General features: G+C 47.7%; 1 protein-coding gene across 5 annotated transcripts in view; it reads right to left on the bottom strand.

The window, feature by feature from the left end:
* The window catches only part of GYS2 (glycogen synthase 2), a 99,172-nt gene that overhangs the window by 55,400 nt on the left and 18,518 nt on the right, over positions 1-25,254 (bottom strand). For 2 of the 5 annotated variants that reach the window (XM_014521648.2, XM_025208546.1), the window contains exons 1-2: positions 22,225-22,650; positions 6,342-6,523 (exon numbers count right to left, since the gene is read on the bottom strand). In XM_014521648.2, coding sequence (XP_014377134.1) covers positions 6,342-6,523; positions 22,225-22,345 — 303 coding nt within the window. In that variant the 5' untranslated portion in view covers positions 22,346-22,650. Of the gene's footprint in view, positions 1-6,341; positions 6,524-22,224; positions 22,651-25,254 lie in introns of those variants that run through there. The other 3 variants (XM_006027344.3, XM_014521650.2, XM_025208545.1) reach the window with 2 other exon arrangements.

Consider the following 25,254-nt stretch of genomic DNA (forward strand, 5'->3'; position numbering starts at 1 on the left):
TCCCTTAGGGCCTCACTGACAAGCCTCCTGAGCTTGTCAAAGTCGGCTTTCCTGAAGTCAAGGACTTCCGTATTGCTGACTGACTTGCCAGCTTTTCGGTGGATAGTGAAGGTGATCAGCTCATGGTCGCTGTCACCCAGCTTCCCATCAATCACTAGGTCGCCGACTAGGTCATCCCCAGTAGCCAGTACCAGGTCGAGCAGCGCTTTACCTCTCGTTCGCCCACAGACTTCTTGAGTCAGGTAGAGGTCATCCACGCATGAGAGGAAGCTTTGCGACCACTTGGATTTTGCTGAGTGATCCTCCCACGAGATGTCCGGGTAATAGACATTAGGGCTGGAAGGGACCTCAAAAAAATCATCAAGTCCAGCCCCCTACCCCAGAGGCAGGAAGTCTGCTAGGGTCAAAGGCTCCCAACAAGATAAGTATCCAAACATTTATTAAAAGAGTCCAGAGTAGATGCCTGTGCCACCTCTACAGGGAGTCTATTCCAGGCCATGGGGGCTTGGACAGTAAAGAGGTTTTTCCTTACGTCCAGCCTAAAATGATCTTGGAGGAGTTTGTGACTGTTGGTCCTTGTCATCCCTTTGGGCGCTCTGGTGAACAGACATTCCCCCAGATCTTGATGCATGCCCCTTATGTACTTATAGGTTACTGCCAGGTCACCCCCGAGCCTGCACTTTTCCAGGCTGCAGAGTCCCATGGCTCTCAGCCTTTCTTCATAAGGCCTATTCTTTTGCCATGTTGAGGAGAGCAACATGCAAGTTGCTGTCCTCTGGACTCTCTCAAGATTCTCCACATCCTTCTTAAATTGTGGAGCCCAAAATTGGATGCAGTACTCCAGCTGCAGCCTCACCAAGGTGGAGTACAGTGGGAGAATGACATCCTGAGATTTACTTGAAAAGCATCTATGGAAGCAAGCCAGAGTTTTGTTTCGCTTTACCAGCTGCAACATTGCATGGGTGACTCGCATTCATCTTGTGGTCAGTCATGACTCCCAAATCTCTTTCAGCCGTGGTGCTAGCAAACGTAGCACTGCTGAGCCTATAAGTGTGATGCAGGGGTTTTTTTCCCCCTCCCAAGGTGAAGTACCCTGTATTTTTCAGTATTGAACATCATCAGGTTTATATCTGCCCACTTTCCAAGCCTATCCAAGTCAGTCTGGATCACCAGCCTATCCTCAGGTCTGGAAACTCTACCCCAAAGTTTAGTGTCATTGGCAAACTTGGCCAGTCCACTTCCGACACCAGTGCCCACATCATTGATAAAGACGTTAAAGAGAACTAGTCAAGGACAGAGCCTTGGGAGACACCACTTGTCACAGAGCACCATAATGATTCACTTCCATTGACTACTACTCTCTAGGTCTGACCTCGGAGCCAATTCCCCAGCCATTGGATTGTGATGTAGCCTAGGCCACAGTTGGCCAATTTTTTTCCATGCAGAGATCATGGGACACCAGATCAAAGGCTTTTTTAAAGTCCAGATATATGATGACAATCACTTCTCCCTTGTCTAGATGATGTGTCACCTGTTCATAGAAGGAGGTGAGATTGGTCAGGCAAGACCTACCCACAACAAACCTGTGCTGGCTGTCGCTCAGGATGTTTGCCATCAGCCAGCTTGTCAAGAATGGTCTCTTCAATAATTTTTTCCAGACTCTTACTGGGGATTGAGGTCAAGCTGATTGGCCTGTAGTTCCCTGGATCTACTTGCCTCCCTTTCTTAAAGATGGACACCACATTGGCTTTTTTCCCAATCTTCAGGTACATCACCTGAGTTTTCAAATATTTTTGCCAATGGTGGGGCTATGACACCTGCCAGCTCCTTAAAAAGTTTCCCCATCAGATCTGGTCCACAGGTATACTCTTTCTGAACAGTCACTGAATGCATATTTGAGTAGGACTCATTTAAGCTGGACCCATTTCTCCTCAGCAGTATTATTATACAGCTTAAGATACGATGGAGCCCCAGAGAGAGTTTTAATTCATCGAGATGATGTGTCTTCAGCTTTCCGCTGCATGGCATTTATTCATTGTAAGGATTTTCTTGCTCTTGTATACTATCTTGGGATGCAATTTGACTTTAGTGCATACCAATGAATGATTAATAATCACAGTGAGCACTAATAGGATCACATAATGATTACATCACAGAAGTCTTGAGAGTGGGTGATAACCAGGTCGAGTTGATGCCAGTATCTAGATTGTCGGTGGCACCAAGATAGTTTGTGCTGAGGTTTCACATTGAAATATGAATTTGTTATACATAGCTCATTGCATGAACATAGCGTGAGCAAATGTTGTCCATTTTCATTCAGTTTTCTGACATCTTTGGTGCCTAAACAGCGAGGCCAGACAGCATGCTTAGCACCAACCCTCGTTGAATCTCTGAGCAGAAGGATTTTTTCACTGGGTGAAATATTATTAAAACACTAAAAACCATAGAAGTGGTTCTTTGATTCAGATGAAATGGTGAGAGTTGGAGCATATGCACATTAAGACATTGACAAGACCAGAGCCAGTAGCAAGTCAAAGCACCATTAATCGTTTAGAGCCTTTGTTTGGGGTTTCTATTGCAGACCACAGCTTATTTTTTACTGAAAATCCAATACCATGCTCTCTGATTTCTTTGAGCTGGTTTCCCACACCAGAAAAAGGTGTAGTTCTCTTTCAAGCAGCCAGTACCTGAGAATCTGGTTTCCTGTAGAGCGACAATATCAATATTCAGTTCCAGCAGTTCTACATCAATGACTGCAGTTTTGCGTGCATTATCAATAGTTTGGAGGTCATCAGATATACCTGGGGTCACTGTACATACATTCTAACTTCCAATCTTTATAATTGAAAGTTTTTTTCCTTGTATTTGTTGTAGTAGCTGATAGTGCATGATAGCAGTCTGCTTTCAATCTGAATCTCTAAACTCCAAGCACCCACTGAAGCAGCAGACTGTAGCAGGAAGACACCTTAGTGGCTGCAGAGTGCCCAGCTTGGGGTGGGTGGTAGTTTTCCAATGAGGTGCAGTGATCTCTCCCACCATCAGAGATAACCACTGGTGCTTGGATCTACACCAGTCAGTCCATGACTTACAACTGGTAACTGTTGACGTCTGTTTGTTTCTACACATTGGCAAAGCTTGAGTAACCTCTCCAGGGAGAGAAAGCCTGGGCATTTGCTAGGCGATCAAGAGTTACCCAAGCAGCAGAATCACCCTTTCAACTTTGTATTGGTTCTACCTTTCCTGTGTATAAGTTGGCAATGTGAGGCTGGGAAAGTTGTAGGAACTGCTGGAAAGAAGACTGAATAAATTGTCTAACCACCTTACTGGCTCCACTCCATATTTTCTGTCAGGGTTTACTCCTTTAACTTTTACCTCTCCCAAGGCAATCCATAAGGTAGTGGCTGTAGTTACTGTCATCTTCGTCTGCCAGCTTTGCCATTGGAAATATTCTCTTCTGCCACAGCTGCCATTGTGATGATTAGAGGGCAGCTCTTAATGATGAAAACTATCCCCCCTCACTAAGTCCAGACCACTGGTGGAAGCTGTTGCCCAAGGTATGGTATGTGTAGCCATTAGTAAGAGCTGGATATGAATCCTAAGCCACCTTAAAAAGGTGTCATTGTTTGAGAAACAAAGGTTCTACCCCTCCTCAAATGCCCCATACACTCCTCGATTGTCTGTACTTGGCCTTCAACTTCCCACAAAACAAAATAAACAAAAAAACCTCATACTCTTACAGAACTTCTTCATACTGAGCCCCATGAAAAACTATTACCTCAGTAACCACCTGAAAACTCTCTACCCTTCCCTGTTGGTTCAGTGAAACAGGTGTGTCCAGTTCTTTTTCCTCCAGTTCTTCTCCAATCTCTTCCTTGTCCTGATCCATGTTGCATTTCAGTTCATGCAGTCCCAGCTTCAGGCACTCTTTCAGTGAAAATCAACCCCTTAAAAACCCAGAGGCTTCTTACTTTCTATAAACTCATTTTAACACATGCTAATAAAGTCCTTAATAATGTTTCCTCAGGTCGCTTTGGTATGAATCCATGTAGGTTAATGCAGCCCATCTGAATAAGATATATGGTAGTTCCTATTGAGTCCAGACACCCTCAGTGCTGACTCGCCCCCCCCCCCCCCCCCCCCCGCGCGGCCCTATTTCCAAGTCCTGGTGAGCCATTATATTGCATACCTTTTGATTTCCTCTTCATTCGTATAGCTGAACTGCGCCTTTCTTTCCCATTTCCAAAGAATCCAGTTTCTTCACCAGCATTAAATGTCTGGCCAAAACCCCGCTCCCAACAAACTAGGCCCCAAACAGTTTACCCAGAATCCCTCCATCTGCCCTGGTCTCAACCCATCACATACGACTAGCGTGTCCCTGCCCTCCTCGAGGTGAAGCCAGACCAGGTTGCCCTATGCCTCACCTGCATATAAATCTTTGTAGGATCCCAGGACTCATGACAAGAACATCCAGTTCCATTCATGAGTTGGGGGCTAATTAGCACATGGTTCTGTTGACCAGTTCATCTCCTGCTTCAGGAACACCCTGCGGAAGACCAGGAATCTACTCATGTACAGATATACGAGCCTCCCAGTCAAGGAGGAAGTCAGAATGAGAGTGAAAGAGCTGGAGGTGTGCTACAGGAAAACAAAGGAAGATGACAGAACAGGGATAATGATGGTGTAACTGCAGAAGTGTTTTGGACTGTCAAGTGAATCATGTCAATCGCAAGATAGGTCCATAGAAGTGTGCGCGCGCGTGTCTACCTCGGTCTTAAAAACCTCTGAAGATGGAGATTCTGAAGCCCCGAGTAACCTGTTCCAGTGCTTTATTACCCTTGTCATGAGAATTTTTCCTAATATCTAACCTTAAGTTGAAGTAAGGCAAGTTTAGACCATTGCTCCTTGTTTTGTCATCTGCCACCACTGAGAACAGTCTAGCTCCATCCTCTTTGGAACCACCATCAGGTAGCTGAAGGCTGCTATTAAATCCTCTTGCAGTCTTCTTCTCCTGACTAAATAAGCCCAGTTCCCTCAGCCTCCCCTCATAATTCATATGCCTCAGCTTGTAGAAACCCTTCTTGTTATCCTTAACATCCCTTGCTAGCTGCAACTCCAATTCTGCATTTGCCTTGCCGATTTCATCCCTGCATGCCCAAGCAATACTCTTATACTCCTCCATAGTTGTTTGTGCAAGTTTCCACTTCTTATAAAGTTCCTTTTTGTGTTTTAGCTTATGAAGAGTTCCCTGCTAAGCCAAGCTGGTTTTGTCCCATACTTGCTAATCTTCCTGCACATCTAGATGGTTTGTTCCTGTGCCTTCAGTAAGGTTTGTTTAAGAGTACAGCCAGCTCTCCTGGACTCCTCTCCCCAGGGGATCCTGCCTACGAGTTTCCTGAGTGAATCAAAGTCTGCTTTTCTGAAGTCTAGGATCAATGCTCTCCTGCTTTCTTTCCTTCCTTTCCTCAGGATCCTGAACTGAATCATCTTGTGGTCACTGCTGCCCAAGTTGCCATCTACTACTACAATCCCCATCAATTCTTCCCTGTTTGTGAGCAGCAGGTAAAGAAGATCATGGTCCCTAGTTGGCCTCTGCAGCACTTGCACCAGGAAGTTGTCCCCAGCACTCTCCAGAAACTTCCTGGATTGCCTGTGCACTGCTGTATTGTTCTCCCAGCAGTTGTCAGGGTGACTGAAGCCCCCCAAGAAAACCAGGCCTGTGATTGAGAAACTTCTACTGGCTGTTTGAATAAAGCCTCATCCATCACATCCTCCTAGTCTGATGGTCTATAAGAGAACATCACCCTTGTTGCTCTCCCCTCTGACCCCACTCCAGAGATGGACATTTGCCTGACAAAGCAGGTGGTGAAGGGGTTGTCAACATGCAACCTTTTTTCACCTTACTGTGGTTCAGCTCTGGCTTTCAAAGCCAACATAGCTCTAAAGAAGCAAAATATCAGTATGGTGAAGTGCTTCCCCCCTCGGAATTTATTCAGCAGTTTCAGAAGACCAAATGCAGTATAAGAGAATTACATAACAGTTCGGTCAACTTAAGGTCACATCTTTTCTATTGAATCGCACCAATCTAGGGACCAGAGAAGTAAATCATTAATCCAATTGCATGCAAAAGACTCTTTAAACCTCTAATTGGATAAACTGTTTCTTTTTCAAAAATAACCTTCAATGAACTGACCTTGCTACTCTAATGCCGAGTCTAAGCTTTTCTAGTTATGACACTGACCACAATTGCTATATCAAATGAAATGGCAAGTACATAAGCCAAAATGGTAATCTCTTTCAAATCAGATTAGTTGCCACAGGAAGTGACATTAGACCTTATTTACCTGACACCCTTGGCCTTTCATTGTTTCCACTGCCTTTTTAATAGCCGGGTTGAGAGGCTCACATACTTCTACTTGAGTCTTCACATTATGTTCAAAATAGGGACCCATCAGAAAGTAGTTTTCACCCCATTCATCTGCTGTAATTCTGGCTTTGGTCTGGATCACAGTATAGATGCCACCAACTGCAAAAGAAAATCATAAGGAATATCAGAGATAAATGGGCACAAAATGCAAAGTGCTGATGCAGGTTCAAAAATACTTGGTGCATCTCTACCCAGTCCATCTCTAGGTTATTTACTTTTCATGTTTCATTTTTGGCTGAAACCCTGTCCCTATTCAAGTAAATTGGAGTCTGGCCACTCCCCTTTTAAATACAGATGTGAAATTCTGCCTGCAGTGTATGTTGCTACCCAGACTATCTTCAGTAAACACACTACAATTTGCCATTAACATGGTAATGGCCTTATCATCTTATTCTGCAATAAAAACAAAGCATTTGAAGTTCTATAATATAAGCAAGCACAATTATTATTGTTGGAAGTAGACCATAGTGCAAGAACAAAGAATAAAATAACCTCTGCTCCTTATTTATACATCTGTTTCAATTGCTTTATTTTACCCTAAGCTGCACACAGAGCTGGAGCTGCAGAAATAAAACTGTAAGAAGTACCAATTCCGATTCAACATGTATTTAAAAGACTCCCCAAGCGACCAGGGAGTCAGCAAACAGGGGCAGCAAGCAGTTTGCTGGGAACAAGAGGAGGAAGGGGAAGAGAAGCCAGGCACCACATCCTGCCCAGGGAAGGTAAATGATCCAGAGCTCCCTGTGCCTTTGACTTGAGCGTTTGTGTGGTGGGCTGTGTGCTCTGAAAAACTGGAACTGTTGCTAGCCGAGCGATTGCTGCCTGTGCCTAACAGGAGTCCTAACGTCAGGGTGGAGCCAATCTAGGCCTAGCAGGATATAAAAGGAGACTCCCCAAGTGACCAGGGAGCCAGCAAACAGGGGCAGCTGGTAAGGCAAGCAGTATTCCTGCAGTTCTCATGTCAGTTTGCTGCTCCCCCTCTTTGAGGGGAGGGCCTTTCCCCTGCCTACTCACACCAAGCTGAAAAAGGAACCATTTGGGGACAAGGAACAGTAAACAGGCCTGCTTTCAGAGGAGTTTGCTAGGGAAGGTGTGCTTGGAAAAAGAGCAGCAAGAGAGAAGAGGTCAATTAAGAGACCCAGGGAAATGACTGGAGGATGTTGCAGTGCCAGAGCCACTGTCACTGTCTCTGCTTGCACCTGTGAGGTTTCTGTCCAAGCAGGACCGCTCACCATCAAGGTATCCACCCAAGTCCAGGTTTGTCACTGGGGGACCAAAGATTGCAGGTTCCTTCCAGTGACAACCAGGTTTGGGGAGTGCCTGCAGCATGAGTGATCCCTCCTGGCGGTGTCTATCAGTGAACAGGCAAAATTGCTACAGAAGGAGGTGATGAGGCTCCTCCACCATGGGGAGTTCATCGATTCAATGCTGGAGGAGAACTCAGGGACTATGGAGGAAGAATTGGTAGAGGTAACACTAGAGAAGGGAGAGGACATGGGCTCCCAGGAAGGTGGAAGCTTGTGACCTCTGGCGGCAAGCAGAAATCTTCATCTCCATCTGCAGCACTTAATCCGGAGAATAGATATGGAGTCCTGGCAACAGAGAGGGAGGAGCATGTTCTGTTGGTGGAGGAGGACAGGCCAGACCTCCCTAAGGGGGAAGGATCAAGACTACCACTACCAAGAAGAAGCAACAGGTGGTGGTGGTTGGAGACTCCCTTCTATAGGGGACAGAGGGATCCATCTGGTGACTTAACCTGTTGCCTGGGCTGCTGTCCCCGAGCCCAAAACCAAGATGTCATGGAGGGACTACCAAGACTTATCCGGCTCTCTGACTACTACCCCATGCTGTTCATTCATGTGGGCACTAATGATACTGCCTGTGGCAAAGTGGACTTCTCTCAGGCCAGCCATTGCCAGCCTCCCACCTACCTCCGGGCACGCTGACTGCTTGTCTCACCTGCCATAACTTGCTGGAAAATTAATAAGCTGCTAAATAATGCAGGAGGCTGCCCATTTTTTTGCCCTGATGCCAGGGGCGCTATCTGCAGCTTTGCTTCCCCCTACACCGCAGCCCAAACCTTGCAGATGGCATCCAGATGTAACAAGCACACCAGCCCCACACTAGGCTCCAGAATCCTCCTCATAGGACCCTCCTTTGATACCCCCTGCTCTGGTGGCCTACACCGCCTTCATCCAGGCTGCCAAGCTCCTTGTAGCTGGCTCCCCTCTAGGGCCAAAGGTCCTGAGTAGGGACCATGCCCAACACAGGCCCTGGCCTCACCTCAAAGGCCAGGCGGGGTCCCAGGCCCATGATTATGGGTGCCCCTTGCAGTGGGCACCTGGCCCATTTGACCTTCTTGGTCCTGGCCCCAGCATGGCCCAGTTGAGGAGGCACTTTACCTCCGGCCTCACTAGCCCCACACTCTCTCCCTTCCTGGATGTGGGGAGCTGGGGTACCTCACACCATGGCTGGTGCCCCAGGGTCTCACAGGGGACTCTCACTCCCCCCCTGGGGCAGCAGGTCGTGGTGCTACTACAGATGTTACGTTTGACCCACACTCTGCCTCCCAGCAGTGGAGGACTTAATGGGGTCAGGACTCGCCTTTCTCACTCTGGGGCTGAGCCCTGTTCACTCAGCCCCTGACCCAAATCTTGGCCTCAGGCATCTAGAGACTTACCTGGGCCTACTCCCCTTGCTTGGGGCTCCACATCACCCCCCTCACTTGGGGCTCCACATCTCTGCCCCTTACTTGGGGCTAGCACACCACCCTTCACCTGGGGCTACAGATCTCAGTCCCCTTCACTGGAGCTAATTTCCACCCCCTCACTTGGGGCCACAGGGGTTTGCTCCCCAGTGGGCTCAGGTGGCCGAAGCTGTGCCTGGCCCCACTGGTGCTCCAGGGTCTCACAGGGTACTCTCACTCCCCCACTGGAGCAACAGATCACAATGCTGCCCTGTCTGATCTTTACACACCGCCCCCTCTACACAGGGCTCTGCAACCCTGCCACCTCTATGCAGGGCTCCCAGATCTCCACCCCTTACTTGGGACTCCAGATCACCCCCTTCACTGGGGCCATGGGAGGCAAGGTTTGCTCCCTGGTGGGCTCAGGTGGCCATAGCCATGCCTGGCCCCAGCTTTCCATCTCAGGGTCCCGCACCCTGCAAGGCTCAGGCAGCCTCAGCCATACCTGACCCCCAACTCTCCGCCTCGGGATCTCAAACCCCTGCAGGGATAAGGTGGCCTCAGCCATACCTCGCCCAACCTTCCCTCTCAGGGTCTCAAACCCCCGCAGGGCTCAGGCGGCCTCAGCTGTACCTGGCCCCAACTCTCCCTTCTTGGGGCTTGCACCCCTGCAACTACCTCCAATGGAACGCAAACCCACCCGAAGGTGAGAGCTAGGGTTAAGGTGCCCCTACCCACCTTTCACCAGGGTGGTAACTGGCCTGGCATTTCCTGGGGGCTCCCGCACCACTGAGAGCCCCACCAGGCCACCCACTCCTTGCCAGGTACACTTTTAGGTCATGCCGAGGACCAGGAGCCTCCTGACCATCCCCTACAGTTCTTCCCTTACCTCCAGATGATACTAGTAGCCCTGCAGCCAGGCAATGTTCTTGTCTAGCCTCCAGCAGCAAAGCTGCCCCGTTTATATGGGCAGCTCTAGGTTCAAAATGGCTGCCCTCATCAGGCACCTGTTGGCTGCTAGCTTCAGGCCCTTAAAGTGGCAGGCACCTACAGTGCCCTGCCCCACTGCCAAGGAGGACCCTGAGCAGATCAAAAGTGACTACAGGACTCTGGGTGCAAAGGTGAAGGGGATGGGGGCTCAGGTGGTATTCTCTTTGATACTTTCAGTCAGGTGAAAGGGAGCTGGTGCATCTTGTAGATCAATGTCTGGCTGTGCAGGTGGTGTCACTAGCAGTGCTTTGTCTTCTTTGATCATGAAAAGATGTTCCAAGAATGAGGATTGCCAGGAAAAGACAGACTCAACCTGACAAAAAGATGGAAGAGCATCTTCACAGACAGGCTCACGAATCTAGTGAGGAGGGCTTTAAACTATGTTCATCAGGGGATGGACAGCAAAGCCCTGAGGTAAGTGGGGAAGTGGGTAACCTAGAGGAAGAACAAGCAGGAGGGGGCAACAGGGGAGGTGTTCTTATACTTCCTGAGAAATCAGGGCAATCGACTAGTTACCTTAGGTGCCTGTACATGAATGCGTAGGGCCTAGGAAACAAGCAGGAAGAATTAGAAGCCCTTGCACAGTCCAGAACTATGACGTGATTGGAATAACAGAGACTTGGTGGGATAGCTCACATGACTGGACCGCTGTCATGGATGGGTATAAAGTGTTCAAGAAGCACAGGCAAGGGAGAAGAGGAGGATTTGCACTATATGTGAAAGAGCCATATGATTGTTCAGAACTCCACTATGAAACTGGAGACAGGCCTATTGAAAGTCTCTGAGAGGAGAAAGCAACAAGGGTGATATCATGGTGGGGGTCTGCTATAGACCACCAGATCAGGAGGGAGAGGTAGAAGAGGCTTTCTTCAAACAGCTAGTGGAAGTTTCCCAATCACAGGCCCTAGTTCTCATGCGGGACTTCAATCACCCTGACATCTGCTGGGAGCACAATACAGCAGTGCACAGGCAATCCAGGAAGTTTTTGGAGAATGCTGGGGACAACTTCCTGGTGCAAGTGCTGGAGAGGCCAACTAGGGGCCAAGCTCTTCTAGACTTGCTGCTCAGAAACAGGGAAGAATTGGTGGGGAATGTACTAGTGCATGACAATTTGGGCAGCAGCAGCCATGAGATGATTGAGTTCAGGATCCTGAGGAAAGGAAGGATGGGGAGCAGCAGAGTAAGGACCTTGGACTTCAGAAAAGCAGAACAAGTTACCCAAAGAGGTCATTAACTCTCCATTCTTGGAAGTTTTTGACACCCAGCTAGACAAAGCCTTGGTTGGGATGATCTAGTTGGGCATGGTCCTGCTTTGAGCAGGGGGCTGGACTAGATGTGACTTCCCTTCCAACCCTAATTTTCTGTGATTCTATGTCATTAAGACCAGAAAACCTAAACAACAACCTGAAATCAACTGTCTCTATCATGACTGCTTCAACTAGGAAAAGGATGTGCAACACAGACTGTATTCCTCAGTCAGCAAGCTGAGAGAAAGTATCTGAATATCTTGTCTGTCCACAACAGTTGTTACATGTTAACTAACTAGCTAAAGTAATACCCTAGTGTAGATGCAGTCATACCAATCTAAATATGCCTAACCTAACAATAGCTTACTTCTGTATGGAAAGGCAAACAAGCTATAGTAGGACAGGGCACCTTTACTGTGGTATGCTAGAGATTTGACTAGTATAGCTATTTCCATCTTTTTTTAAATTACACCTCTAACCAAAATGCTTACAGTTATATAAAAACCATGTGTAGACTAGGCCTGAGGGCTAAGCCTGCTTTCATAGTCCCACTAGACTCTTTTGACTCCAACTGTATCCAGCAACCTCATTAAATAATGTTTGTTTTTATCACACCTGAGACCTATCTCTTCTCTATTACAAAGGGACCACCTCTCGTAACAGCAATATACTTGGGAGGCACTGTATGTTTTTGGGAAGCTTTTCACAAGTAGTGAGGCATCTAAGCTGCCGTTTCTATCTTCAAAAATTTCCCTTAAACTCTGAATGACAGGAAGCATCCAATGCACAATGGAGAAGCAATGCAGTACATACAGGTGGTGGACTGCACAACCCACTACATAATTGTAGTAATCCTGACAACAATGTAATAGATATAGTTATCCTCATTACCAGGCCACGGGATGCCATTCCCATGATAAGACTGGCTTTGACCCTGTTGGCTTGTAAAAGATTGAAGGAGTTTGGGAGACCCCACTGCTTTAGGATGAATAAAAAGAGTTCAAAGTGCACGCCACTTTGTGTGTTACACTAAATCATTTCAGTCTATCTGACAACAAGGCAAACAAAATGACAATGCATTGTTTCACTGCTTCCATTCCAAGAAAAGTGAAAATCCTTCTTTAAAAAAATGAAAGGTTAGATTTTGGAGGATTAAATAAAACCTGTAGAAAGAATTTTCCACAAAATCTGTAGTTTGTCTGGTTTCAAACATTTCAATTGTCCCCTGCATTGCCATGGGTATACAGCTAATTAACTACAGATGTCTCTGATTATGCATATATAAATTGGACAAGAGAAGTAGATTTGTGCACCTGCACAGAAGTAGATGTTGTCGGATATGCCTTAAAGACAGCAGGGAAAATCTGACCAGTGACTGGAGTCATATATTGCACTTGGAAACTCTATCCACAGAAAGCAAATTTCTGGGCCAACCAAGATACAAGAATCCAATCTTTGTACAATGAAACAAAATTTGAAGTTAAATTTTCAATTCCCCCAAACTTCAGTGGTGTTCAGATCTTAGGACTTGATTTGGCTCATTAAAGAGATGGAAGATTTGTGGCAAATATTGGATGTAGCTCTGGTTTGGGCTTCTGATTCCCACCAAAGCCAAGGAATATTCAGAAGCAGATCTGAACTTTGTGTGTTGGGGTCACATGTAGTGTAAGAGACCCGATACTTTAGCCTTAAATTTACTATCTCTATTGATAGCATGATGAATAATAAACAAGTCCATATTTACTAGGCCTGTGCGAAGAGGCTAGTATTTGCTTCGGATTTGGATTTGGCCGATTCGGGGGACAGTGATTCAATTCAGTGATTCAAATCACTGTCCCAAATCAATTTGGCTGAATCTGCTGCCGAACCAGACAAATCTCCAAATTGCACAGGCCCCATCCCCTGCCCACTCCCAGCCCTAGCAATGGCTGCCCTGCCCGTCTCCAGCTCCCAGCACTTTGAAACAAAAAGCCCCCACTCACCAACTGCTGCAGGTGTGGGGGGGGGAATCCCCGCTGCCCCCCACTGCTGCATGCTGCATGGGGGGCTCTGTCATGAGCCCCCCTCCCCCAAAGGCTGCCCTGCCCGCCCCAGCTCCCGGCCCTTTAAAAAAAAAAAAACCTCAAACTCACCAGTTTCTGCCAGGTGGGGGTGAGATCCCTGCTGCCCCCACACTGCCCCACACCATGTGGGGGGTTCTGCATGAGCCCCCAGAAGCCCTGAGGCTGCTGCAGGAGCCGGTGAGTTCAGGGGTTGTTTTTTTCCTTAAAGGACTGGAGCTGGGGCAGGCAGGGCAACCTTGAGGGGGTTGGGAGAGTGGGGAGGAGGTTGGAGGTTTTGTGACAGAGCCCCCCACACAATATGGGGCAATGGGGGGCAGTGGGGATCACCCCCCCCGCCAGGCAGCAGCCGGCGAGTGGGGGCTTTTTTTCAAAGCACTGGGAGCTGGGGCTGAGCAGGGCAGCCATGAGGGGGGCTGGGGGAGCAGGCAGGGGTCAGGGAGGCTGGGGGAGTAGGCAGGGAATGGGGCCTGGTGGGGGTCCTCCCATGGTCCCCTGTCCCCTCCTCCAGCCTCCCCTCCTCTGCCCTCTACTTACCAGTCCGGGTCTAGCTCCCTGCTGCAGCGAGCAGGGACAGCCTGAATCACCAAAGCTCTGTGAATCTTTTCCAATTCGATTTGGAGATATTTGAATCAGTTTGGACCTTTTAATTGGTCCCCTGATTCGATTCAGATTTGAACATTCGGCCACTGAATCGGGCCGAATCTCCTCTGAATCAAATCAGCAGGTGAAGCTTCACACAGCCCTAATATTTACTCCTAATAGTCACTAAAATTCCCACAATTCTATTCAAAGAATTTTGTAATAAAGTAAAACTGTAGCCTAACAATTTCTCCCATAGACACTGCCAGCTCAGGAACAAATGTACCAGTATAGTGGTGTGATGTGCATCTGTGTATATTTTGATACTACCCTTCATAAACACGAAAGCCCTTTACTTTCTCCCTGGCTTTTGCTCTCTCTTTTCTCCATTTTTCTGTTCCTCCTTTACTTCTTCTGAACACTTGGGGTAACCTCAGTTTTTTTGCCTTTTTGTGACTAGGTTGACAAAGGGTTAGAAACAAAACAAATTGTTTAATTATTTTCCCCCTTTTCTGAAAAAAATGGAAATTTAATAGCAGTAGAGAAAAAAATGTTTTTTATTTTAAATTTATTTTTTAACAGAATGCTTCAGAAATATTGAGGTATCCATTTCACTTTACAAGATTTATTTGCATATGAACAATATTTTGTTGAAAAAGTTCTGACTTATTATTTCAATAATGTTTAATTCTCTCCTTTCAATAATGCTAATCTAGCATCACATAATATCAAGTATAAACTATAATAAATAAAACAAAGATGTAATATATTTAATTAATAAATCAATGGGATAAAAAGAAAAAATAACAAATTAAAATGAAGAAAAGTAAAAAACCAAAAAGTAATAATTCTCCTTTTCAAAATGACATCTATTGATTCCTACCCCACTCCTCCCTCTTGGAAATGTCATTGAAATCAGCATGTTCCCACAAAACATTTGTTTCAATTAAACTAATTTTTTTTGTGGAAAACTATTTTATCAGTGTTTTCCTTCATTGAAGACTTATCTGGAGTATTTGGATTAGATTATTATTCTAGTGAATAAAGCCCCTGTGACATGTTTCACTTAAGTTGTGATTAACCAGTTAATCATGTCTTAAATTGTAACCTGGCCACACATTAAAGCGATTAATGACATAAAAATGTATAATAACTTTGTACACTTTGCTGGTTCTTATGACATCATTATCTGAACATGTGGACAGTTGTAACCCAGTGTCTGGGAATGCCATCAGCTGATCGGGTTCACAGCCATGGAGGTGCACCATGAGCTCCCATGGCTAGAAGCCCAGAGCAGATGGGTCTCCCAGCCACAGGAGCACATGGTGTACCCCCATTGCTAGGAGCCTGGATCAGCTTGGGGCTCCCAGCTACAGAAGCTTGCTATTTGCCAGTGCGGGGGGAGCCCAAGAACATGATCTTGGGCTCCCCCTTCACCAGCAATAACATATGATAGAATCTGATGCTTAATCCTACAATCAAGCCATGTGACATGGCAGAAAGTAAGATTGAATGGATTGATCTCATCAGATCCTATTTTGCCTTTACCTGCACATCAGGCAGAGAGGCCTGATAGTCATTATTTTATTATGGGAGCATCCAAAACTTCTGAGAGGGAAAGCCATCAATTGTGCAAACCAATATACAAGCTCATTAAAAAACTGGGTCCCTGCCCACTGCAATGGTTTAGTCAGGGATAATCCTACAGACCCTATTACATTCTCTGTAAAAGACCATATATACCATCCTGTGGACACATGGCTGCATGCCAACCCAGTGTCAAAGTACTGCTGACAGAAAGAGGGCCTTCACTCCTGCCGTCATAGTCATGGAGGGAAGCCAGAAAGAGCACAGCTAGATAAGGAGAGAAGAATGCTACAGTCAAGGAACTTAAACTGCAAGTAGGAAAAAAAAATAAGTTAGAGGTCCTGAACTGTCATTTAACCTGAGGATGCCCAGCATCACTCCAAAAGTGTGAAGGGCCTTACATTTACACCCATTCTAACATTCCTTTGCATAGTCAGAGGGGAAGGACTTCTGAAAAAAAAAATCAGTTGTAGAGTTTGCTAGGTACCCAGTAGATCAAAGGACCATCTAAGCTTACCAGGCCATTTGGGCTACTATGGTTACAAGCATGACAGTTTTTGTTGCCAGTGGATTAAAGGGCTAGCATTGTGGCAAACTTCAACTCTGGCCATCTTTGACTCCCGAGTCTGAACGGCCTGGTAGAGCTGGGTCAGTTTGGTGCAGTATTTCCTGTAAGTCCAGAGCAAAGCTCACAGTCACAGTACTGGAGCTGGAGCTGGCCCCTGGTGGGTTCCTTTGTCTCACCTGGCCCAGGCACCATCTGGCCCTGGCACATCCTGACACTCCCTGAACACACAATGGGGTGGGGTGGCTCTGCAGCTGGATTGCCTTTAAAGGCAGATCAGGTGGCAGTGACTCCTTCTGGCTGCTGCCACCACAGGCCCAGCTCCACAGTACTGGTGGGGACCTGCATGCACACAGCCCCAACTCGGCCCACCCCATGCCTGCTCCAGACTTGCCTTCTCATACTGGCAGCAGCAGCACTAGCTGGGCAGAGACTGCTGCTCAGTGTGAGGGAAAAGCAGCCCTCCCCCTCACTGCTTCCCAGCACTCCCTGCTGTAGCTGTTCAGAATCTGTGCCTGGGCTGCCCTGAGGCTGCTCTGTGCTGCCACTGCTGCCCTACTGGGCAGCCTGGACCAGTACCAGTGATGGAGGCAGTGATGGAGGCAGAGCAGCAGGGCATCCTGGGCATGGGCTCCATGCAGCTGAAGCAGGAAGTGCAGTTTCTGCCTGGCCAACACTACAGCTGCTGTCACTGTTTAGCGTGAGCAGATGAGTCTGGAGCAGGCGCGGGGTGCACAGGCTTGGGGCTGTGCGTGTGGGTCCCTGCCAGTACCACGGGGCTGGGGCCAGCAGCAACAGCAGCTGGAAGGAGCTGCCACTGCCTGGTCACCCTGGAAAGGCAATCCAGCCACGGAGCCACCCCACCCTGCTGCATGTCCAGGGGGCAATAGGATGTGCCATGGCCGGACAGCATGGGGCAGCCTGGAGTCAGGGCTGTAGTATGTGAGGGTAGGACAAGAGTGGACATGGGGCACAGCTGGGGCTCTGTGCTGTTGGCAGTGGTGGGGAGGCACTGCAGGGCACATGAGTTCTGAGCTGTTGTGGGGCGGGGCAGGTGCTGATCAACTATGGGGGGCACCCACAGGGGCTCCCATGCACACTCCACCATACCCACAAGCCCTCCCCCACAAACTCCACAACCACACCCTCACCCACAAACAATCACACCCCACAAACACCACACACACACACACACACCCTCCCCCACACACCCTGCACCCCTCCCCACATGCACCCCCTATACACATCTGTGAGCCTCTGGGGGGAGCCCCTCTCACTGCTACATGCACACACCCCACCACACACAGGCACCCACACCCCCATGCATATCCCACACACACCCTCCCCCTCCACATACCCTACAAACCCCCTACCCACCCACACGTCACAACAAATACATCCCCCATAAGCCCCTCATACCTACCCACCCACATCCACACATACCCCCACACCTCACATACATACACATCCACACACCAACATTCCCCCACAAACCCCATACTCACCCACCCATACCCCTCCACAGCCCCCGCAATATACAAGGATAAGACTTCATTTTGAGCTGTTATACAGTCACCTCCATATATGCAACACAAACACACATAAATCAGGGCAACTTTTTTAAAATAAAATTAAAATATGTTATTTTGCATGTTTGATTTTTAGTATATAATTTGGTTTTTTTTCCAATCCCAAGATGGCAAACCCCCTTCCCAAAAAGAGTACTTCCAATGGCAATGGTCAGGGGTTAGGGGGCAGGAGTTCTGGTCCCAAGATGGCAACCAGGGGGTGGGGCACCTGTGAAGGGGCAAGGCTACCCTTGTGGCCCTTGACAACTTGCCAAAACTCATTAAGTGGCCCTCCAGCTGAAATAATTTCCTGCCCCTCCCTTAGACCAAGGATCAGCAATCTATGGCACATAGAACAGATCCAGCCCACAAAGAGATTCTATCTGGCCCATCAAACCCAGATGGAAGCAACAATCAGCAGCAGGGGATACTGGTAGCATTGACTGGGTTACAAATGGTGGCCTGCCTTAGGACCAAGCTGCCTTAATTCAGCCCACCAGTGGTGATGTGTACTGAGTGCACGGGGGTGCATGTGCACCCCCTGAGAGTGCTGGTGCACCCCCTGACAGGTAGCACTTCCCACTTAAGTGACGGGCAGGAGGGGCAAGTGGGAGCACCGGTGCCCCCCCTGTGAGTGCCGGCCCCAGAGTGGGGGGTGCCAGGTGAAGCACCGCTGGCATTCCAGGAGCACCACAGCCACTTCCAGAAGCACTGCTCATGCTTCCCGGCTGGCGCAATCATCCCGGTCAGTGTGATCAGCCACAGGGGGAACCCCCCCCCCCATTCACTGATTGGCCACAGGGGGGCAGGCACGTCCCCCTGACTCAGGTAGCACCAGTCACCCATGCAGCCCACCATTGCTAAAAGGTTGCTAATTCCTAGGTAACAAATCTAGTTTATAGGTCTCCTTCATGCTTTCTCAGGAGTGCTAGCCAAAACCAGTGTTTTTTCTTGTGTGAAAGATATAGTATCTCCTAATATTTCCGTTGTCTGTTTATCCTCTCCTCCAACTTTCCCCATAAAGTGCTGCTCCCCCTCTCCCTAATGAGAGAACTAATGCCCCCAAAATTTCCTCAGGTACCACTGCTGTTAATCAAAGTTAGGTGATCAGGGAGAAGTATCATACCATACAACTTCAATTTCCAGTCACACAGACTGGATACAATACTTGAAGGAGTACATGCTGCAAAGGACTTGCTAGCCACACCTGTCCTAATAGGTTTACAAATAAATTAATTTGCTCATGTGTTTCTAGTCATGATCAATTAATGGATAGTTTGAAAGATGGTTCTTATTAAATGAATAAGCTAATTGCTGTGACAAAAGTAACCAACTGTCAGGCTGAGGTTCATTTGTTATGTACCAGTTAATTGCTTTGCGTAACTGTCAGCATACTCTATCTACATTTAGTAATTCTAATATTGGACTAGATCTTAGATAATCAGAATCAGGCTAGCTGCCCTTAGATCAACAGAGCTATATGGATGAGGACATGGCACAATGTGTATTATGCAAACACAGAAAAAATGACAAATCCAGTCATTTTTTTTCCTTTCTTCTTTTTTAATTAATTGCGCCATGTTTCAAAAGGACTTGGAAGATTTACACTGTGGAATTAGTTTGTCAATTATTTAGAACACTGATTTAGCCAGATTTCTGCTGCCACCTACTTGCCAATTGCTTACCATACATGGAGTACTAAAAACTAGGGCTGTGCAAACCTTCACCAGCTATTTCGTTTCAACACTGTTTCAACTCGTTTCGAGCTCAAAACAGTGACATCAAAATGATATGAAGGGCTTCAAAACAGTGTCAAAACAAAATGAGGCCAACTGAAACATTTTGAAAATTTTGAAATGTTTCAAATTTTGAAGCAGGATAGCCAGGGCTGCACTCTGAAAGGCTCCACAGCCCCATGTGACTCAACCCAGCACAGAGTGCAGCCCTGGCTCTCCCTGCCTCCTGCTGCTGGGCTAAGCTCCATGGGGCTGGCGGAGCCAACTGGAGCGCAGCGCCAGCTCTGCCTGCCTTCTGCCACCAGGGCGAGTTCCACCGGGCAGTGAGCTGCTTAAAGCGGAGCCCAGTGGCAGGAGGCAGAACACAGCCCAGCGCTTTGCTCCGCTTCCTCGCTCTGGGCTCAGTTCTCCAGCGCTGCCAGCTGCTTAGAGCTGAGCCCAGTGGCAGAAGGCACTTCCCGCCACTGGGCTTGGTTCCTCAAGGCTGCAAACTGCTTGGAGCTGAGCCTGGTGGTGGGAAGCCCCTCCCACCACTGGGCTCAGCTCCCAGCAGCTTGTAACACTGGGGAACTGAGCCTGGTGGGGGGATATGCTTCCCGCCACCAGGCTCAGCTCCCAGCGGTGGGAGGGGTGGGGAGCAAGCAACCCTCTCTGCTGGGGGATCGGGGGCCACTCCTCTGCCTTCTCTTGCCCTGCTCCAGGACCGTCTCCTCTGGCTGCCAGGTGAAAGTGTCTGCCCCTGGTAGAGGGCTGGGGTTGGGCAGAGCAGGGACTGGGCTGGCAGCCAGGCTGGCAGGGCTCACAGGTGAACTGCAGCCTCCGTGGCCACCTGTCACCTTGCCCAGGCCAGGGGCCCATGAAAAGCCCCTGCAGTAAGCCAGGACCCATGGTGTCGAGGTCTCCTGCCACTGTCCAGGCCCGGGCAATTGGAGTGCAGGCAGGGGAACTGGCTCCTGGCCCTGCAAATCCAGCCAGAAGGTAAAGGCTGGGGCCACAGCCAGCCTCTTCTCCCAGTCTGCCTCTGTTCCGGCCCCCAGCACTGGGGAACTGAGCCTGGTGGGGGGAAGCACCTCCCTCCACTGGGCTTAGCTCTCAGTGGCTCGCAGTGCTAGGGAACTGAGCCCAGTGTGGGGCAAGTGCCTCCCGCTACTGGACTCAGCTCCCAGCAGCTCCCAGCCCTGGGGAACTGAGCCTGGTGGGGGGAAGTTATAGGCTGTTTCGTGTTTCCCCATTATAGCCGATGGGCAAAATGTCAAAACAACATCAAAACAGCTAAACTGTTTCAATGAAACAAAACGGAACAGTGCTTTTGAAACTAAATGAAACTCAAAACAAACACTGTTACATCAAAATGTCGAAATGGAAATTGAAGCAGAAAGCTGCTGTTTCTCACAGCCCAACTGAAAACATACTTGGAGAATACTTTGCATAAGAAGTTAACCTACAGTGGAAGCTATGGAAAATAAAGTAAGGTGAATTGAAAGTGCAACAGTTTATCTGCTATAACTCTCCTACAGAATGCCGGACAGTGTGGCACTGTAGAGACTAACATGTTCAGAGATGCATAAGCTTTTGTAGGCAATGGCCTGTTTTGTCATAGCATCTAACAAAGTAGGCTGTCACAAAGGCTTATGCGTCTTTCTGAGGTGCCACCCTGGCCTGCCTTCTGCCTGACTTTAGCCTAAGATGGCTGACTACTTCTCTCTATTTAGGGACATTCCTATTCTACATTAAGGTTGTCTCTTAGACCTTAACTTAATCTACTCCAAAAGACTAAAAAGGCATTTTTAATGCAGAATAGGAGAGGTCCACACAGGGAGCCACTACAGAATAGCTATTCAGGGTTATTTCTCCAAGCACATAAGACTTCCAACTGTCTGCTCTCATGTACAATTCTCCTTCAGGGTTAAAATCTTAGTCTTTTCTCCTACCTAATCTCCTCTTTATTTATCTGCTTTGGCAGCAAGATACACAGGATCAATCATTTACTCATAGTAACTCATTTATGCTGCAACACTGGTGTCTCTTCCCCTTTGGTGAATTGTTTCAGCAGCTTTGTTGAAGCAGGACAGCTTGATTAGCAACTTTGTAGCTGAGGCTGCTCTAATGAAAGGTCATAGTATCAAGAGCCATGTGCAGTGCGCAGGATTCAAATCTGTACATGAGCACAGGGCATGAAGGGTCCGGGCAAGCTCTACCTTTAATGCAAACAACAGAGTTGATTCTCAACTAGGCTAAACCGGTGCAGCTCTCCTCCCTTATTGATTCTGTTCCCTGACTTCAGTGGGGCTACAATGGTTCACACCAATTTAGAATCATTTTGCAAGGGAAGGCTGAAGAAACTATTTACTGTCTGTTCTGCTTTCATGCTTTGCATCCGCAAAGATTTGACCTCAGTTTACAAACACGCTCTCTCACATACATACAGAACATATAAAATTGTGCATAGTGGCATCCATCTTTCTACAGACACATGTACAGTATGTATACACTCCCATTCATGGAGCAGAGGCTCATAAACATCTGCTTAGTCACATATACACAGATATTCTGTATAAAGACATGCAGATGTAGCACACGCATAGAACACACAACCTCTCATGTACGTGATGCACAGAGTGGCACACAATCCTTTTGAAACAATTTCCTAAACCTTATTTCTAAGCACTTCATCCAGCTGCACTTACAAAACGATCCCTTGCGCAGTCCCCACTTTTGCATCCATTTTGCTCCACTATCCCAGAAGCAGTCACATTAACCAAATAAGTTTTGTACAAACCTTTGTTGGTAACTTCCCAGGAGACTTCAAAAAGTAATAAATCTTCCACTAGCAGGTCTTCATCCTCCCACAGGGGAAGCCCATTAAGAGACGTCATGGATAGGGATCTAACCAGAGGCATATTTGCTCTAGCCTTTAACTCTTACAACACAGGGCTGCCACTGTTATTAAAATTTGCAGTTATTTTTGCTGCTTTCCTTGGTTTCAATTGCAGAAATCTGCTGGAGATCTGAACTTGAAGGAGCAAATTTACTCGGATGCCTGGGAGCTAATGGGTTCAAACTGTCTGACCATCAGTACTAAATTGGCTCAGTGAAATCCCATGGACTTGCTAGGCAGCTGCAAGCAAAGGCAGGAATTTAAGACTTATCCAAGCAAGTCTTCACTATTCTGGGTGCAGGCCTTTTCCTCAGAGGAAGGCACAGATCAACTCTGAGTATCTATCAGACTCAAAAATTAGTGAAACTCTCTTCAGCACTGCCCCTAGAAAACTCCCTCAGGGAGGACCCTATAAGTTTGCCATCTGATTCGAGCCCTGCCTCTGCTCCCTCCCATCAAGACACACCCCACATGTTACATTGACTGACCTGTCTATTGATTGTGGCCCTGACCATCATGATAAGTAGGCTCTTTCAGCCTGTGTTTGGTTTTGTGACTTTGTCTTAAATAGTATTAAAAATCTGGATTTGCCTCTAAAAAAAGTTCTTGAAGGTTTCATTAATTGTGTTAAACCCATGCAAGGTAACCCACATGCCTCCTCTCTTTCTTTGCTCACCCCATTTATCCCTTTGATGTCCTCATCTCACAGGTACACTTTCCTCTGGCTTCTTTAGGGTTGAGCCCAAAGTCCACTGGAGTCAATAAATTATTGACTTTGTTCAGCTTTGAATCAAGCTCCTAGACCCCAAATCAAGAAAACATTCTGAATTAATTCATACTCTAGGCACCAAAGTCCAATATTTAAATCCTCAAATCCCCCACGCAGCAGCTGCATGGTCCTGCAAATGCCAAAACACTGTGATTACCTAGTGTCTTTAGTTGAATATAAGATGAAGTTTTCTCCCTCAGTCAACATGGGGAAAAAGGCCCCTCATCTCACATTCACATACAAAGAAATCTCATTAAATATACTGCCTATCTTTGAACTGCTGCTAAAAGTAGCATGTGCTCAGTAATGGAAACCAACTATGGAGTTGATGAAATGCAGCCAACACTGAGCATGACTAAAACACAAGACCCATAAGGGGAAAACATACCTATAAGAACATTTTTTTTTTGGCCCTTAAAAAAAACAACAGACAGGTGCTCTCTCCACAGTGAACTGGGCCTGGAGGTACTGCAATACCAAAGTACTGCAATACCAGGCCGACACAAGTAGGCCAGAGCCAGTCCTGATACCCTTCCCTTGGTGCCAAAAATGCTACAATTTTTTTTAGAATTTCATGTCTCAGGCCAAATTAGCCAAATCAGTTCCAAATTCAAACAAATGAGCATGGCTCATTGTTCAAGCTGGTGTGGCACTATCACCAGCAACAATCTTGCCTCCAAGATTTTTCAGTTTGGGGCTTCAGATACTCCCAAATCCATTTGATATATTAGTGCAACCAATCATAATAAGACAGAGGGCATGTCTACACAAGATGCATTAATGCACATTAGCCTAATTTAATGCACATTAGCGCTGTGCGAAGCTTTGGATGATGATTCGATTCAGAGGAGGTTCGGCCGAATTCCAAATTGAATCAGGAGACCAATTAAAAGGTCCAAATCAATTTAAAGCTCTCCAAATCAATTCAGAAAAGATTTGGAGAGCTTTGGAGATTCAGGCAGTCCCCGCTCACTGCCTCAGGGAGCTGGACCTGGATTCCATGCTGGTAAGTAGTGGAATGGGGAGGGGGGCCTGGAGGATGAGGGGAGGAGATCTTGGGGGACCCCTGCCAGGCCCCATCCCCTTCCTGCTCCCCCAGCCCCTCTGAGCACCCCCTGACCCCTGCCTGCTGCCCCAGCCCCCCCTGTGGCTGCCCTGCCTGCTGCAGCTCTTGGCTCTTTTAAAAAAAAAGCCGTGCACTCACCGGCTGGTGTAGCGCCTCAGGGCTTCTGGGGGCTCATGGCAGAGCCCCCCCACACAGCACGGGGCAGTGGGAGGCAGCAGGGATCGCCCTTCCCCCCCCAACTGGCAGGAGCCGGTGAGTGCAGGGTTGTTTTTTTTTAAAGAGCCAGAAGCTGGGTCGGGGCAGCCATAGGGGGGCTGGGACAGCAGGCAGGGATCACCTTGCAGCAGGGATTGCCCTACCGCACCCCCCTCACCTGGCAGCAGCTGGTGAGTGGGGGCTTTATTTTTGTAAAGAGCCAGGAGCTCGGGCCAGAAGAGCAGGCAGGGGATAGGGGCTCATGACAGAGCCCTCCCACGCAGTGCAGGGCAGTGGGGGGCAGTGGGGATTGCCCCCCTCCCCCCCTCACCTGGCAGCAGCTGGTGAGTGCCGGGCTTTTATTTAAAAGAGCCAGGAGCTGGGGCCAGGCAGGCAGCCATTGATGGGGCTGGGCGAGCGGGCAGGGGATGGGGCTGATCCGGAGATTCAGTCGAATTGATTCAGGACAGTGAACTGAATCACCAAATCACCGAGTCAAATCACTGTTCCCTGAATCAACGAATCCAAATCCAAAGCAAATACTAGCCACTTTACAAAGGCCTAACTTGCACATTATGAGCGTGTGTCTACATGTACACACCCTTAATGCACATTAAAAATAGCAACATTAGGCTAATCACACCTAAATTCGACACCTGCAAATTCAGGTACAAAATTTAGGTGTAATTAGTTAAAGCACATTAATGCATGCATAGATGCAACCCAGCACTAATTTGGTGCTAAGTCTGCCCAACCATTAGGGGCATATGGCAGGGCTTCAGGTCCTTGGCCCTAACTTTAGTGCCTACCCGTGAAAACACCTGCTAAATATCTTTTTTTTTTTTTTTTAAGTAAATTTTTTTGTGTTCCAAGCCAAATCAGCCAAATGAATTTCAAATCC

Source organism: Alligator sinensis, unplaced genomic scaffold (assembly GCF_000455745.1).
Source record: "Alligator sinensis unplaced genomic scaffold, ASM45574v1 scaffold517_1, whole genome shotgun sequence".
NCBI classification, from domain to species: domain Eukaryota; kingdom Metazoa; phylum Chordata; order Crocodylia; family Alligatoridae; genus Alligator; species Alligator sinensis.